This window comes from Leopardus geoffroyi, chromosome A3 (genome assembly GCF_018350155.1).
Source record: "Leopardus geoffroyi isolate Oge1 chromosome A3, O.geoffroyi_Oge1_pat1.0, whole genome shotgun sequence".
NCBI classification, from domain to species: Eukaryota; Metazoa; Chordata; class Mammalia; order Carnivora; family Felidae; genus Leopardus; species Leopardus geoffroyi.
Window position 1 is genome coordinate 28,585,028 of NC_059336.1, and position 15,290 is coordinate 28,600,317.

The 15,290-nt window shown below is 45.8% G+C and overlaps 1 protein-coding gene and 1 long non-coding RNA gene across 4 annotated transcripts in view; one reads left to right on the plus strand and one right to left on the minus strand.

The window, feature by feature from the left end:
• Positions 1-15,290, plus strand: part of LOC123580392 — a 111,966-nt gene extending 96,676 nt beyond the window's left edge. The window contains exon 3 of the long non-coding RNA XR_006703280.1: positions 15,195-15,290. This is a non-coding gene — a long non-coding RNA (uncharacterized LOC123580392). The remainder of the gene's footprint in view (positions 1-15,194) is intronic.
• On the minus strand, positions 2,452-11,069 carry LOC123580391 (signal-regulatory protein beta-1-like). Of its 3 annotated transcripts, none has more exons than XM_045445067.1 (5): positions 10,113-11,069; positions 9,584-9,740; positions 5,649-5,996; positions 3,140-3,490; positions 2,452-2,745 (listed from the first exon to the last, which is right to left on the minus strand). In XM_045445067.1, the coding sequence occupies exons 2-5, from the start codon at positions 9,654-9,656 to the stop codon at positions 2,660-2,662; spliced, it is 858 nt and encodes a 285-aa protein (XP_045301023.1). In that variant the 5' UTR covers positions 9,657-9,740; positions 10,113-11,069; the 3' UTR covers positions 2,452-2,659. The 3 variants fall into 3 exon arrangements, with proteins under 3 accessions (XP_045301023.1, XP_045301024.1, XP_045301022.1); XM_045445068.1 differs by having other exon boundaries at positions 3,140-3,229; positions 9,584-9,720; positions 10,113-11,068; XM_045445066.1 differs by having other exon boundaries at positions 9,584-9,720; positions 10,113-11,068.

Sequence of the window (15,290 nt, forward strand, 5' to 3'; positions counted from 1 at the left end):
TTGTTTTCTTGATTTCATTTCATTGGTTATCCATGTTCTCTTTTAGTATATTGAGTAGCTTTAACATAGTTGTTTTGAGTTATTTGGCAGGAAGTCCAGCCATCTGAGTTTCTTAAGGGGGTTGGCTTCTGGAGTCTTATGTTTTTCATTTCATTGGGCCATGTTTTCCTGGTTCTTTGTGTGGTTTTTTTTTGCTCTTTTTTTGGGATTTGGGCATTTGAAAAAACCATGTTTGCATCCTCCCCCACGTTCATATGTTGAAATTCTACTCCCCAAAGGTGATGGTATTAGTAGGTGGAGCTTTCAGGAGGTGCTTAGGTCATGAGAGTGGATGCTTTATGAATGAGATTAGTGCCTTATAAAAGAGACCCCACAGAGGTCCCTAGCCCCTTTTACCATGTTAAGCCACAATGAGCCTCACCTGACCATGCCACTGGCATAATCTTGGATTTCCAGCCTCCAGAACTGTAGGGAACAAATTTCTATTATTTATAAGCTACCCAGTCTAGTATTTTGTTATAGCAGCCTGAATGGACTAAGATAACCACCGTTTTATGGACTGGCTTACTTCCTCAGTCAGCCTGGCAAGCAGTTCTGGGACCTTTCAAATGTTTTCTGGGGACGTAACTTCTCTGGGCTTGTGTATGTTTTTTTAGCTGCCTCAAATTCTCTAAGCAGCTTGCCTTTTCTTCTCGAGAGATCACAGTCTCTTATTCTCCCTGGTGTCTTCTTGTGGAGCTGCATAACGTGTGTAGCTCTAATAAGCCATTTTGATGGTCTCTGTTTTCAGCACTTTTAACCTGCACTGCTGTTCCTTTTAGTGCACTGAATCAGATGAGACAGAAACCATCCCCTCAGGCAGCCCCCAGACAATCCAGAGTGTTTGATGTATGATCTGTTCTGTTTCCATCCTGAGGGTGAAGCATGTATGGGAGGTTTTCTCCTTAACTGTGCCCTATACCAGGTTGGGGGTGGGGTATGAGTGTACAAAACATCGCAAACTTTACTACAGCTTTCACTGGAATCCCTTCCTGGTTTTCCATTGGTCTGGGGGCTGCTGCTTCTCAGCTGATTTCTAACATTCTTACAAAGGTATTCTGGTCCATAGAGGGTTGTTGTTTGGTTGTCTCCATGGGAGAGGAAGGCTTGGGGACTTCCTAGTCTGCTCATCTTGCTGATGTCACTACTTTAAGTGATTAAAAACAATTTCTTTTCACCAAAATTTTTTTTCTGGGAGTAGAGGCACAGAGCTCCTCACACTGTCATACCACTCACATAGGACTATTTCTGTTTTAAACCCTGAGGTTTGTGACAATTAGTTATAACAACTACAGCAAACTTATACTCAGTATTTCAAAACTGTATGTATATATGCTTTTTATTTATTATGTAGAAATGGTATAAATTAATACATTTCTGACTCTTTGGCTTTTAACAGGGAGATTGAACTCATTCACAGTATTTTTTCGGTAAATTATCTTTATGCACATCCACACCCCCACTCTAACTTGAGTCTTCTTATTAGGAAGAAGATAAAGTCATAAACCCAAGGATTATGGGAGTAAGAGATCAGAGTTCTGTTAACCGTTGTGACTTTAGGCAAGCCCAGTCTCTGGGTCTCAACTTCTTAATATGTTACATGAAGGGTTTGGACCTTGGTGGGGACACATGTCGTCTGTTGGACATTCATTTCATTGGGTTGATGGATTCCCTACCTAGCACCTTCTTTCCTTTGTAATAATGGGTAAGTGGAAGGCACAAGAAAGGCAATTTCAAATGATTCTCTGGGATTCATTTGTGGAAGCTGGGAAGAAGAAGCTCTCTTCCCATCCTGGCCGCTGAGATGACGTAATGAATGTCAACATTTATCCCTTATCCCTTCCGTTATACAGATACTTATCCCTTATCCCTTCCATTATACAGATAAGGCCTGTGTGCATCAGGAGAGACAAAGCCAGGCAGAGATGAATAGAGATGAGAGAATTTAAAAGAATAAGATTCTTGGTGGCCCTGAGTCCTTAGTCCTAAAGCTCTGCCTTGGATGCCGGGAGGAACCTAGAATCCTTCTCAGCTACTGGATCACTTCAAACCAATATTTTGGGTTCTTATTTCTTGTAAGGAAAGGCTCTTCACTAATAGGTAAAGGGAAGAGAGAGAGCCCAGACCAACCTCACCTCTTTCTCCTACTCTCTGTACCCCTGATTCCTCTGGAGCCCCAGTTTTCACATGAGTACAAAAAGGACAATCCCTCTTCTACTCAAGTTGCTATGTAGGTGAAGACAGTAGTATGGGAAAGGTAGATCCTTGATATATAGTAGATGCCCCCAAAATAGTAGTATTGTAGTATCACCAATATAATCATTTCTCAGGCTGGGTATTACTCAGAGTTCAGAGATTATCACAAAATAGGAAAATAAAATTAAAAAGTAAGGCTTTAGGAACAGAAAAAAACCATGATTTGAAATCGTACTTTAGTGCTCCGTGGACGTGGGAACTTTATCACCTGGCATCCCTTAGGACAGTGCCAACTTTCAGCAAACTGGCTTAACAAGGAGATGTTTTCTCTCCCATAACTGGAGGTCCAGAAGTGGGGTTGGAACCAGGAACAATATGGCGGTGCAATGTCGTCAACCCACATTCTTTATATCTTTGCACTTCTCTAGAGCAGATTTTTCCTCAACTTGGTTCCCCTCATGGTCATAAGATGTCTCTCAGGAGCACCTGGGGCAATATGACTGCTTGTTCCTAGCCAACAGGAGAGAGAATTGCATTAGTTTCCCAGATTTCTCTGCAAGCCTGTTCTTTTCTCTTAAGGACACAAACTGGCTTAAGACAGTCTCATATTTGAGTTAATCACTGGCAGGGAGTCATGAAATTACCCTTAACTGGTTTAGTCTAGGCTATTGGGGGTGGGTTGAATATTGGGATGTCAACCAAAATGTCCTTCATCACTCAATTGACCTTTCTGAATCCGTTTCTTCTCCTGTAAAACACTTAATTCGCAAGTTGCCGAGAGAATGACAGAAGAATGTATATTGCATCTTCAATAATATTTAGCATAATCTAGTTGTTCGATGAGTAGAGGACTTGGTTAACTCAGATAGCAGCCCATAACAGGGGAAGGAAGAGACAAACTTACTAGTCACAAACACCTCAGTGCCTGGACCTGACTGGAACTCCAGGTCAGGTTGCCCCTCCTTGAACTTCACGCAGTAGTAGGTGCCGGTGTCTGCAAGAGAGATTTCACTGATGTGGATGGAAAAGTCTGTGTTGCCAGCTTTGGTGGTGCGTCCAATCTCTTTTACTCTGGGAAAGATGCCTCCTTTGAAATTGTAGATTAATTCCCGGTGTGGCCCAGTTCCCTTGAACCATAAGACAGGTCCTTTGGGGAACGAATCTGGTACCCTGCAACTCAAGGTGACTGTGTCTCCGGTCGATACAGTCTGTGTCATCTCAGCTTGTTGCACCTGGAATAGCTCATGTGAGGCTCCTGCAAAGAAACTCAAAATCATTTCTTACTTCCCATGCTCTGACCTAGAGAAGATGGGAGAGAACTTGGATCCAGATCATGGTCGGACCTCATTCATTAATTAGTTCTTTTAATGCCACATGGGAGCACGCACATGCTGAGTTTAAAAAAATTTTTTTTTTCAACGTTTATTTATTTTTGGGACAGAGAGAGACAGAGCATGAACGGGGGAGGGGCAGAGAGAGAGGGAGACACAGAATCGGAAACAGGCTCCAGGCTCTGAGCCATCAGCCCAGAGCCTGACGCGGGGCTCGAACTCACGGACCGCGAGATCGTGACCTGGCTGAAGTCGGACGCTTAACCGACTGCGCCACCCAGGCGCCCCACCACACGCTGAGTTTAGAGGGGCCTCTGCAAGTGGTGGAAGCTCCTGACCTCACCGACTGAGGGGGGGTCAGTGCAGGGGATCAGATGTGTCACCTCCCCAGTTCCACGTCTCAGCCCCTAACCAAGGTAAGAAGACAGGGAGGAAGAGGGCTGGGATTATGAATTGGTAGTGTTCATGGAGAGAGACCAGTCCCTCCCCCATCTAAATGCCAAAGATCACTCAGTACATTTGGAGATGGGTCCAAGTACTCTCTGCCCACCTCATACTTACAGTGAGTTTGGGATTGACCTTCATCTCTTTTCTGAAGGGTGAGCAGCCACGGAATTTGTGGAGATATTAGTGCTGACAGGTATGGAGAAAGGGGAAGTCGAGAGAGAGCAAACCTAAAGAATTGGGGGGGGGGCATTTAGGATTACTATATGTGCAAGCAGGCAGGGTGTGGTTCCTCTGCTTATCTCTCAAGATAGAAAACAGAGACAGTTTCCTCTTCCCAACAAAAGAGAGTAGAGCCTCAAGGGACTTTGTCAATTTTGAAGGGTCCACGACTGACCCCCGACACCCACTGCCACCAACATCCCTACCACGCGTTGTGTCAGGTCCTGGTAATATCTCTCCTTTCAGGTTGGCAAACCATCAACGTCACTGATGGCGTGAGGTGCAGGTTAGAGAGACAAGGGAACTCCTGGCTGAGGAGGCTGGGAGAGAATGGCAGGTAGGCTGCCTACACTCACATTTTCTAGCTTGAGGGAAATGTGTAAATGTTCCATGGCCAGTTGGATGGCCTAGAACGTGGGTGGACTTGAGGAGAACATGACTGGGGAAGACTGGTTTTCCTAGCAGAACAGATGGATACCCTAATCTCACTGTATTTAATGGAATTAACTCAGAGAGTAGGAAGAAGCAGGAAACACTGCTTGTCCTCAGAGAATCAGAGAACAGCAGAGCTGAGGGTAGCCCAGGGCAGACCAGGGAAGGATCAAGCGTGAGGAGAGTGAGTCAACCCCTCCAGGACAGCTTTTCCAAATAAGACCTGGGAGTGGGTGACACACAGGGACACTCCTATTGGTCCCTAGGTTCCCCAGAAGCCATAGTAGGAGACCACACTCACTCATGGACTTCCTGTGTGGGGAATGAAGTCCCTGACTGCATTGTGGTGGTTGCTCAGGAACCTTCCACCAGGCCCCAGTGACATTCCAGTTAGAAATGGGCAAGTGGAATTGTGCAGGCTTGTAGAGGTTCTGCCTGGCTGTGGCAGAACCTTTGTTTTGGCTCAGGAGATATTAGGCTTGGGGGCAAACTTCCACTGGGTTGAGATTCCATCCAAATCCGGAAGCTAATATGTGGCTGCAACTGTCTGGGACTGATGCTTAGAGTCAGGATATAGGCCACAAGAGACACAATGCATATTCTTGAGCTCAAGTTTGTCCCTAAACCTCAGAAAGGGCACTCAGACTTCTAGGCCCATTTTACCAAGTTTTTGGACCATGAGGTACACACATGTAGTTGCATTTTACCTACTGAACATCTTTTTATTTTGGAGTATCTCTGTGTTCAGGTTTTAGTGGTTGGGTCATCAGAGAAGGACCTGGTCTGTAACAAGGCTTGATTCAATAGTGGGCTCAGGGTCCCAGACTAACAGAAGAGCCATGTATAGAATCCCAGGCTGCAGGGTTTTTTGTGGATGAAGGGACACAGTATCCAGTGTGTTGTGATGATTTGGTACATGTTTCAGATTTTGGAGAATTTAGTTTTACAAACCAAGGGGATGGAAATCGTCAGACCTGTACTCACCATTCACAGACACATAGGTGCCTGAACCAGATACATACGCCATGTCAGGATGCCCTATTGTTAACTTCACACAGTAATAGGTGCCCGTGTCCTTGGGTGACACATCACTGATGCGGATGGAATAGTCTGTTTGATTGACCTCTGTGTTTTCCACTTGGTTTACTCGGGGGAAGTGGCTGCCATTGAAACTGTAGATTAATTGTTGTTCTGGCCCATTCTTCCTGAACCACAAGACAGGCCCTGCTGGGGAGTGAGCAGACACGTTGCAGGCCAGTGTTAAGATGTCTCCAGCTCTGACTGACACTGAACTCTCAGGCTGGTTCACCTGGAACTCTTCACCTGCAGTTCCTGGAAAGAAACTTTGCATCATTTCTCGTGTTCTTTGTCTTGGCCCAAGATGTTCTGAGTGTCTGGTTCTAGGTCAAGGTGGAGTCTCATTACATACTCTTTCAGCTGGCACCAAAGTATGACAATTACAAATTGGGTTGCCATATGGGATGAGGGGAAGGGGACCAATGCACAGAAAGGGGGCGGGTACCTTCTTTTCTGCATCACGATATGAGGATGCGCTAGAGCATAGTAGGCTCTAATAAACAAGGGAACTTGCTGAAAAGCAAATGACCCAGACTTAGCGGTTTAAGAAAATACATACGGTTTCATAGCTCATGTGATCCAGGAGTTGAAGCGCAGCTTAGCTTATCTGTCATGCCGAGAGGGAAGAGGGTGTGAAGTCACAGGGAGAATGCCGTGTACCCTCTGAGGACCATCTGAGGCTACCAGAGGTTAGGAGTGAGGCCGGGAACAGATTCCACCTCATAGTTTATAGCAGCTTTATTTATAATTGCCAAGCTTGAAAGCAACTAGGATGACCTTCAGTAGTTGAATGGATAAGGAAATTGTGGTACATCCAGACAGTGGAATATCATCCAGTGCTATAAAAAGAAATGAGCTTTCAAGCAAGCCCTGAAAAGATGTGAAAGGACCTTAAAAGCTTATCATTAATGCAGGAAAAGCCTGCATACTACACGATTCCATCTGTATGACATTCTGGAAAAGGCCAAACTATAGAGACTGTAGGTACATCAGTGATTGTCAGGGGTTAGGGTGGAAAGAGGTAGATAGCAGAGCACAGAGGGTTTTTAGGGTAGCGAAACTATTCTGTAAAATACTACAAAGGCGGATCTCACTGTACATTTGTCCAAACCCATAGACTGTACAATACTAAGAGTGAACCATAATGTGTGCTATGGTCTTTGGGTGTTAATGACATCAGTGTAGGTTCATTGTTTGTAATATACGCACCACTCTGGTGGAGGATATTGATAATGGGGGAGGCTGTGATGTGTGGGGGCAGGGAATAGTAAGGGAAATCTCTGCCCCTTCTTCTCCATTTTGGTGTGAACTTAAAACTGCTTTAAAATACGAACTCTGTTTATAAATGAAAGTCATTTCCATATCAAAGGTCATCTAGATTTTCTTCTAGGATATCTTCTAGGAATTTTATAGTTTTGTGTTTTACATTATTTTTATGAAGCCTGTTAGGTCTGTGTCTAGAATTTTTTTTTTTTTTTTTTTTTTGCACGTGGATGTGCAGATCTCCAATTGTTATAGCAACATTTGTTGAAAAGATTATCTTTGCTCCTTTCCAAAAGATCAGTTGGCTGTATTTATGTGAGTCTATTTCTGGACTTCCTATTCTATTGCATTGATTTGTGTGTCTGTTCTCTCACCAATGCCACTGTTTCTATTACTGGAACTTTCTAGTACGTCTTGTAGTCGAATGGTGTCAGTCCTCTGACTTGTTCTTCTCCAACGTTGAGTTGGCTATTCTGGATCTTTAACCTCTCCATATACACTTCAGAGTCAGTTTATCAATATCTGTACTTTGCTGGTATTTTGATTGGAATTGCATTTATCCATAGATCAAATTGGGAAGAACTGACATCTTGGCAATATTGAGTCTTCCTATCCATGAACATGGAATATATCTCTATTTTTTCTTGATTGCTTTGTTCAGTTCTCTAGCTTTCTTTATATAGATCTTGTGTGTGTATATATATATTTTTTATTTTTTTTAGTGTTTATTTTTGAAGGAGAGAGAGACAGAGCATGAGCGGGGGAGGGGCAGAGAGAGAGGGAGACACAGAGTCTGAAGCAGGCTCCAGGCTGTGGGCTGTCAGCACAGAGCCTGAGGCGGGACCCGAACTCACAAGCCGTGAGATCATGACCTGAGCCGAAGTCAGATGCCCAACCGACTGAGCCACCCAGACGCCCCTAGATCTTGTATATATTATATGAGATTTATACCTAAGTATTTCTCTTTTTTTGGGTGCTAATATAAATGGTCACTTGTGTTTTTAGTCTATGGAAATACACCGATTTTTGTGCGTTAATCTCGTTTCCTTGTTGAACTTGCTTATTATCCTGAGTTTTTTGTTGTTTTATTTATTTTTTTTTTAGGAGATCCTTTTGGGATTTTCTATGTAGGCAATCATGTCATCTGTAAACAAGGAGGTTTTATTCTTTCCTTTTCAATTTACACTCTTTTCCTTTCCCTTCCTTCTCTTCCCTTCCTTCCTTCTTGTCCCTCTTTCTGCTACAGCTTCCAGTACTATTTTGAACAAGAGTTGTGAGAATGGACACCCTTGCCTCAGTCCTTGTCTTAGGAAATACATATAGTGTCTTTCACCATTAAGTATAATGATAACTGTGAGACTTTTTGTAGATGTTCTTTATCACATAGAGGAAGTTCCCTGCTATTGATGGTTTGCCGAGAGGTTTCATCATGAACGGATTTTGGATTTGTCAAATGCTTCTTCTGCATCAAGTGATGCCGCTATGCAGTTTTTCTCCCTTAACGCTTTGATCTGATGGATTACAATGACTGGTTTTCAAAAGTTGAAACAGCTTTGCATGCCTCGAATAAATCCTACTTACGCATGGCATATAACTTTGCACATTGTGAAATTCTATATGCCGACACTTTGTTGAGGATTCTTGCCTTTAGATTCGTGAGGGATATTGGTCTGTAGTTTTCTATTTTATGTAAAGTCTATCTGGTTTTGCTATCAAGATAATAATAACCTCATCAAATGAGTAGGGAAGTGTTTCCTCCTCTTCTTTTTTCTGGAAGACGTTATACAAAATTGGTGTTAATTTCTCTTGAGATGTTTGCTGACATTCCCCAGTGGGCCCGGGTGTCTCATATACGTTACTCTCAGCTATCCAAGCTTTCTTCCTCTTCCTTAGACTCAGATAATGGTTTTGGCTTCCTCTTTCATCTGATGTGAACCCCTAAAGCCATGTGCTCTGGCACTGGGACTGAAACCTCTGCTAAGATGAACACAATGGCCTTGGGGAAGAGACTCCACATGCTTGCTTGGCTTTTTCAGCAAGCAGAGGAGACCTGCCCAGTCCTGCTGTTGACGCTGCAACGTTCAGCTTCCACCAGTGACCCAGACAGACCTCTAGTGACCACTTCTGGCTAAATTCCATGAGCACGCACACCTCTGCAAATTTTTAAAGGTGATTATCTTTGGATGGAAGCACCGTGCTTTCTTTCCTTGCTTTATAATTTCATGTTTTCCAGCACGTTTTTTTTTTTTTTTTTCCACTGAGAGGTAGCATCTATGTGGGGGTGATAAGTGTAAAACTCAGGTTCTCTGACCCTAGGAGCTAAGGGATGAGAACTCTCAGGTATGCTGTGCTGAGCCCTGTGACCGTGGGGGGTGTATCCATTACCTGAACAAAAGGGTGTGGAACAGAGATGACCACTGGGAGATGTTGTGAGCTGGGAGCCATTCCAGTCTAGTTCTATAAATTCTGGCTGGGACAGAAAAACCCTCCCCCAAGAAATTCTAGGGTGATAGGTGAGGAGAACACAGTAAACAGGCATAGGGGAGCCCCCCAGAAAACACACCTGAGGCCCCCCTCACCTGTGAATCCCAGAAGCAGAGTCAGCAGCAGGGATGGCAGAGTTGGGCAGTGTAGGGAGGAAAGGACAGGCATCGTCGTGGCCCCTGGAGCCTTCTCTGTCTGAGTGTTGTCCTGGAGAGGTCCGGGACTCTGTGCTCTGAGGAGAGAAGACACTCCCTGCTTCCATGATGTCAGAGGAAGGGGATTGTGATGAGAGGAAAGACCATGGGACTGTAACACTTTTTAGATGATCAGCTTAACAGACAAGGCGGCTGTAAGCTGAGAAGTTGCTGCTGGAAATGCTTGGGGTTCCCAGAGTTAAGGGCCTGACACCCACAGGCTTGTGCTCATTCCTGAGCCTCGTCCCATCTGAGGTTCTCGCCAACCTGCCCACCTGCCAGTTTACAGATCCCAGAGATACGGTGTGGGAAAGAGGTTAGAGTTTTGGAGATTGTGAAGATGTGTGCTTTAGAAGATGGAGGGAGTCACAGGGGAGATGGGCTGGGGTGATACTCTGCAAGAGGGAAAGCAACACACCTAGACACATACCTGGGCAGCGGAGGGCTGTCCTGCTGTCTGTGTTGGGTCTTGGGCTGGCTCTGGAGGAAAGGAGTGGAGGGACACAAGAAACACTCTCAGAAAGAGAGAGGACCCAGCACGTTTACTTCCTTCTCTCTCACTACTGGATTGCACTCTACCCAAGCACACAGGTTGTCTCCAGGGACTCTCAGCCCACGCTCCGCCGTTGACCCTTTAATGTCCAGGAATCCGTAGTCACATGCTGGCAGCTAGGGCTATTTCGCTACTGCTTCCTTGGGAGCCCCACCTCCTCTTCGGGATCAACAGGATGTTAAGGCCAAGAGAGGTGTTAGAACAAGAGGAGAGTGCAGAGCGGGCTGAACGTCCTGTACGAGATGACAAGACTCCCCCTCCCTTTGTGATGTCACCTCTGCATCATCTTGTTCTGGAAAGATGAATTCCATGCTGGGAAGCCATCCACGGTTCCTGCTGAGGGATTAATGGGATCTTTCCTTCAGTCTCCAGCCTCTTACCCTTTTGTTCACCTCTGGTAGACTTCATACTTTACAGCAGACTCTAAACTCTTCAGAGATGCGGATTTTTAGTGCCTTGAGGGTCAAGAGCAGTGGATTTGCAACCAGGTGCAGTCAAGCTCCCAATCCTGAATCCACTTCTTGGTGGCTCAACCTATACATCCTTTGACGTTGAAATTTTCATTTGTAGAGCTCAAGTATTCAAAACTGAGTTCGTAGTCCCAACGCGGGTGTTCTCTTATCCCCTTCCATCCTGTTCGGTACGTGGCACATCCTCTACCCATTTGGTCAAACCAGAAAGGGACCCATGTTCTATACCCTCACTTGTCCACTCTTGTCTGCCTGCTACAGGCCCTGTTTTACCTCCTAAATACCTGTTGAATCTATTTCTCCATGTCCATCATCATCTCTTGCCTGAATGAAAAATCTCCCCACCACTTACATCTTTCCAGTGTCCCCCAAGGGCACGCAAGAGGCAGAGATCAAGTTGAAGACAAGATGTTGAGATTTTTTTTTTTTAATGTTTATTTATTTTTAAGAGAGAGAGACAGAGACAGAGACAGAGCACAAGGGGACCCAGGTGCAGAGAGAGAGGGAGACATAGGATCCGAAGCAGGCTCCAGGCTCTGAGGTGTCAGCACAGGTGGGGCTCGAACTCATGCACCGTGAGATGGTGACCTGAGCCGAAGTCGGACGCCCAGCCGACTGAGCCACCCAGGTGCCCCTTGGGATTTTTTTTTTAATGGACTTCAGTTTTGAAATTTGGAGAAACTTGTGACAATCATACAGCATTTCCAGGCACAGCTGCCCACCGTTTCCCCCTTATTCACTTCTCACATAGTGTGGTGGATCCGTTAAAATTAATGAACCAATATTGGTACGTTATTATTAAAGAAAGTCCATAGTTTATTTAGATTTTGCCTTAGCTTGGGCCGCTATAAGAAAACGCCATAAACTGGATGCCTTGAATAACAGGAAATTATTTCTCACAATTCTGGAGGCTGGAAGTTGAGATCAGGGTGCTAGGATATTATGCTGTGATTAGAACACTCTTTCCGTTTGTAGAACACTCTTTCCATTAGCAGAGTGCCCACTACTTGTATTCTCACAGGGTGCACCCGGGGAGCTGTCCATCTGGTATTTTTCATAAGGGCACTGATCTCATTCATGAGGACTCTACACTCAGGACCTAATTAACTTTTCAAAGACCCACCTCCGTATCCAATCGCACTGGGGATTAAATGTCAACACGTGAACTTTGGAGACACACAGACATTCAGTCCAGAGGAGATTTCCTTAGTTTTTAACCATGTGTCCATGCAGCATCCCACATTACACTGTCTTGTCATGTCTTTTTAGGCTCCTCTTAGCTGGGACAGCCTCTTAGACTTTGCTTGTTCATGATGGTCTGACAGTTTTTAGGAGCGCCGCTCGGGTATGTTGTGGAATGTCCCTCTTTGCCGTTTGTCCGATACTTTTCTCATAATCAGCCGGGGGTGATGGGTTTGGGGAGGAAGGTCACAGAGGAAAAATGCCATTTTCATCACATTACATCCAGGGTGCACAGTGTCACCAATGGTGTATGACTGTTGGGGAGATCATGATCACCTGACTGAACTCTGTCAACTGTCTCCACTGTAGTTACTCCTTTTTCCTCCTTCCATTCTGTCCTCTTTGGAAGGGAGTCGCCACAAGGAGCCCACACTTCAGGAATGGGGAGTTAGGCTTTCTCACCCTAGAGTGAAGTATCTTCGTAAATTATCTGAGACTTTTCTGCCCAGGACATGTTTTCTTTCCCTCCATTTATTAATGTGTTCGGTTATTTGTTTATAGCAATTTGGACTCATTGATATTTATTTTACATTGGCCTTATCAGTCGTAGTCTATTGAGGCAGCTATAGCAAAATATCCCAGCCTGGGTGGCTGAACAAAGGAAACATCTCGCTCACACTTGTGGAGGCTGGAGTCTGAGATCAGGGGGCCAGCATCGTTGGGAGAGGGACCGCTATAGCATTTCTCATTGTGGCCTCACAGGGAAAAAGGGTCTCGGGAACTTTGGGGCGGGGCGGAGGGGGGGTCTCTTTTATAAGACTGATCCCATTCATGAGGGTGGAACACTCATGACCTACTCATTTTCAAGAGGCCCCCCCCTTCTAACACCATCACGTGGACCAGAGGGATTCTAACACGCGATTTTTATGGGGACACCAACATTCAGGCCACACCGGAACCAGGTACCACTTTACTTATTTGTTGCTCAAACTCTTGCAGCTTTGGCCCCTGGGGGCTCTTCCCGGTGGTTCCTGTGCTTTACTGTTTTGTTTCCTGAAAATCCGCTCGCTTGCCTCCTGGAGGATGTTATGATATAATATTAAAACACAAAGAAGACAGAGCAGCGTTTAACAGAATGGTTTTGGATACGTGCACCAGCTGATTAAATAAAGAACAATTTCATTTTAAAATCTGACATCTAGTAGAAAGTGAGGTCCTCCGTGAAGTAGTCGCTAGTTTATTTATTTTGTAATGTGATGGTTTAAGATGTGGCGGTCGTTGTTCTGGGAACTGAGGACACAGAGGCCCTCTCTGTCAGAGTCGACGTCCTCCTTGCGGAAGAGACGAACACACGGAGGCAGTTCTCGCTTCGTATGGTGTCGATGCGCACAAATGTCAGCCAGTCCTTCGACACACGCTTCCAGTTTTATTTACCCCAAGGAATTTACCACGAACAATTGCATGAAGTATAAACGTTCCCGCCGGGTCTTCTTTAGCCACAGGTCCCTACGTAACTAACAGATGCACATTACGGTAAGTCAGCATCACGTCTTTCAAAGCCCACAGGGGTTGATCACTGTGACTCTGTCACTCGGGTTACCACAGCAGCAGAGCAGGTGGTCGTGTTGTCTCCTGGTCTCCCGGCGATGAACCTGGGTGACATTGTGCAAAAGTGAGTGATGGCAAAAAGGGAATGGGCCCAAGGCAGACAGTGCAATGGAGAAACGAGAGGGTTGGAGGGGAAGTTCAAACTCAATGGGAGTGGGGTTATGAAGGCACAGAGACCTTCATGGGAATGCGGCCCGGGATACTGTTCCCAAGCATCCAGATATGCAGCCAGAGGAGGAGAGTGAGGATAAACTTACCACGTCGCTGACGAAAGTGGGGGAGGAAGGTAGGGTGACAATGTCCCGGACGAAGTGATGCCAGCAAATATTCACATTAATGTTGTAAAGATTTCACAGCATCGGAAGTGCCAAGGGTGGAGTGTTGGAAGCTGATCCCAAGTGAGAAAGGAGGGAGATAATCCAGACGCTTGCTCTCTGTTGTAAACTGTGCCATCAGAGGAAGGCAGACCCTCTGCAAACTACTCTTGATAAGTCTTTGCAAACAAATAAAACTCTTCCCTTTTCAACGTTTCTAATATTTCAAAAGCCCGTATACCAGGTGAATAATAGTTTCACTGTTTTTTTATGGCCCGATCCATTCCTAACTGACAGTTGGTGGGCTTCCGATGTGTTGAAAAAAGTTTTTCAAGGACAGAAAATTGTTATGCTTCCCAGTGATTATTGAGATCCCTTCGCGTGGTTTCAGCTGCGCCGTCAGTGCTTGGGTCCTGCATCACCGTGCAGAGCGAGCACTGCCTTGTTTATCGTGTCAGCTGATCGTAAGTTCTAGGGAAATAGCTCAGTTTGGGTATGAGCTGTGAAAACACAGAGTGAGAGTGGAATTGATATTTTGCATGGGGTGGCTTTTGGAAGGTGCTTCTCGTAAAGGGACATATCAGCAGAGCTTGAAAGGGGGAGAGACTGAGCCGTGCAGGGAAGGGAGACAATTTGACCTCCATTTCCATAGGATCACTGTGGCGGAACCCGGAGAGTCTGTTAGGGACGTGGCAATGGTCCAGGAAGGGATGCTGGTGGCCGGGACCAGGGGGCAGCCCGGGAGCGAGCAGTGTGCAGGTGCTGGGTGGAGCTCCCTGGTGGGCAGGAGGAGGCTTGCCCTCGCTCCTGAGAGCTTTCCAAGAATTTTGCTCGCTAGTTGTTCCACTGTTGGCAGCTTGAAATTGGCCACGTTGGGAGTGTAGACACCACAGAAGTGGACATGCACTACAAATCAGGCTTCTTTTTCTTTCTGAGCATGGATTGTTGAACATTTACCATGTCACCACTGGACATAGCATTATGAAGGCAGAGTTGAACACGGGGTATAAAGAAGGAAACCAGGGAAGGGTCCAGGTTTCTGGACTGCCAGCACCTATACACGAGCGGGGGGGTCAGGAAAGATGAAGCTGAATGGGGAGCTGGTGTCCCCGTCACAGGGAGAGGAAGGAAACTTCTCTCTACTTTGAGTAGAAGGACATGTAGGCAAAGGAGAAGGAGAATCATTTCTCTTCTTCCACCCAGGATGGGATTCATTTGCATTCAGGAGGCATTGGAGAACCTCACCGAGGCTGGTGGGTCTGGGGGTTGGCAGGAATGGCCCATGAGAGCACGGCCTTGAGTGTGTACTTAATGGCCACGGTCCCCAGGAAATGGATGAGAGATAGCCTGGTACACGTACACGTGACTTGTTTCTCACATTCTAGGAAGATACCCGTGTGTCAGTTTCCAGAGCACGTTCCCATGGCCCCTGCTCAGGACCAGGTATGAAGACCAGCTCTGGGGGCATCAAGGACTGGGAG

Coding starts and splice junctions, on each gene's coding strand:
- LOC123580391 (XM_045445067.1), bottom strand. CDS start 9,656: ATGCCTGTCCTTTCCTCCCTACACTGCCCAACTCTGCCATCCCTGCTG. Junction 3,491..5,648: donor CACCTATGTGTCTGTGAATG/GTGAGTACAGGT, acceptor GTTTCTTTGCAG/GAGCCTCACATGAGCTATTC. Junction 2,746..3,139: donor CACTGAGGTGTTTGTGACTA/GTAAGTTTGTCT, acceptor CCTGTTGGCTAG/GAACAAGCAGTCATATTGCC.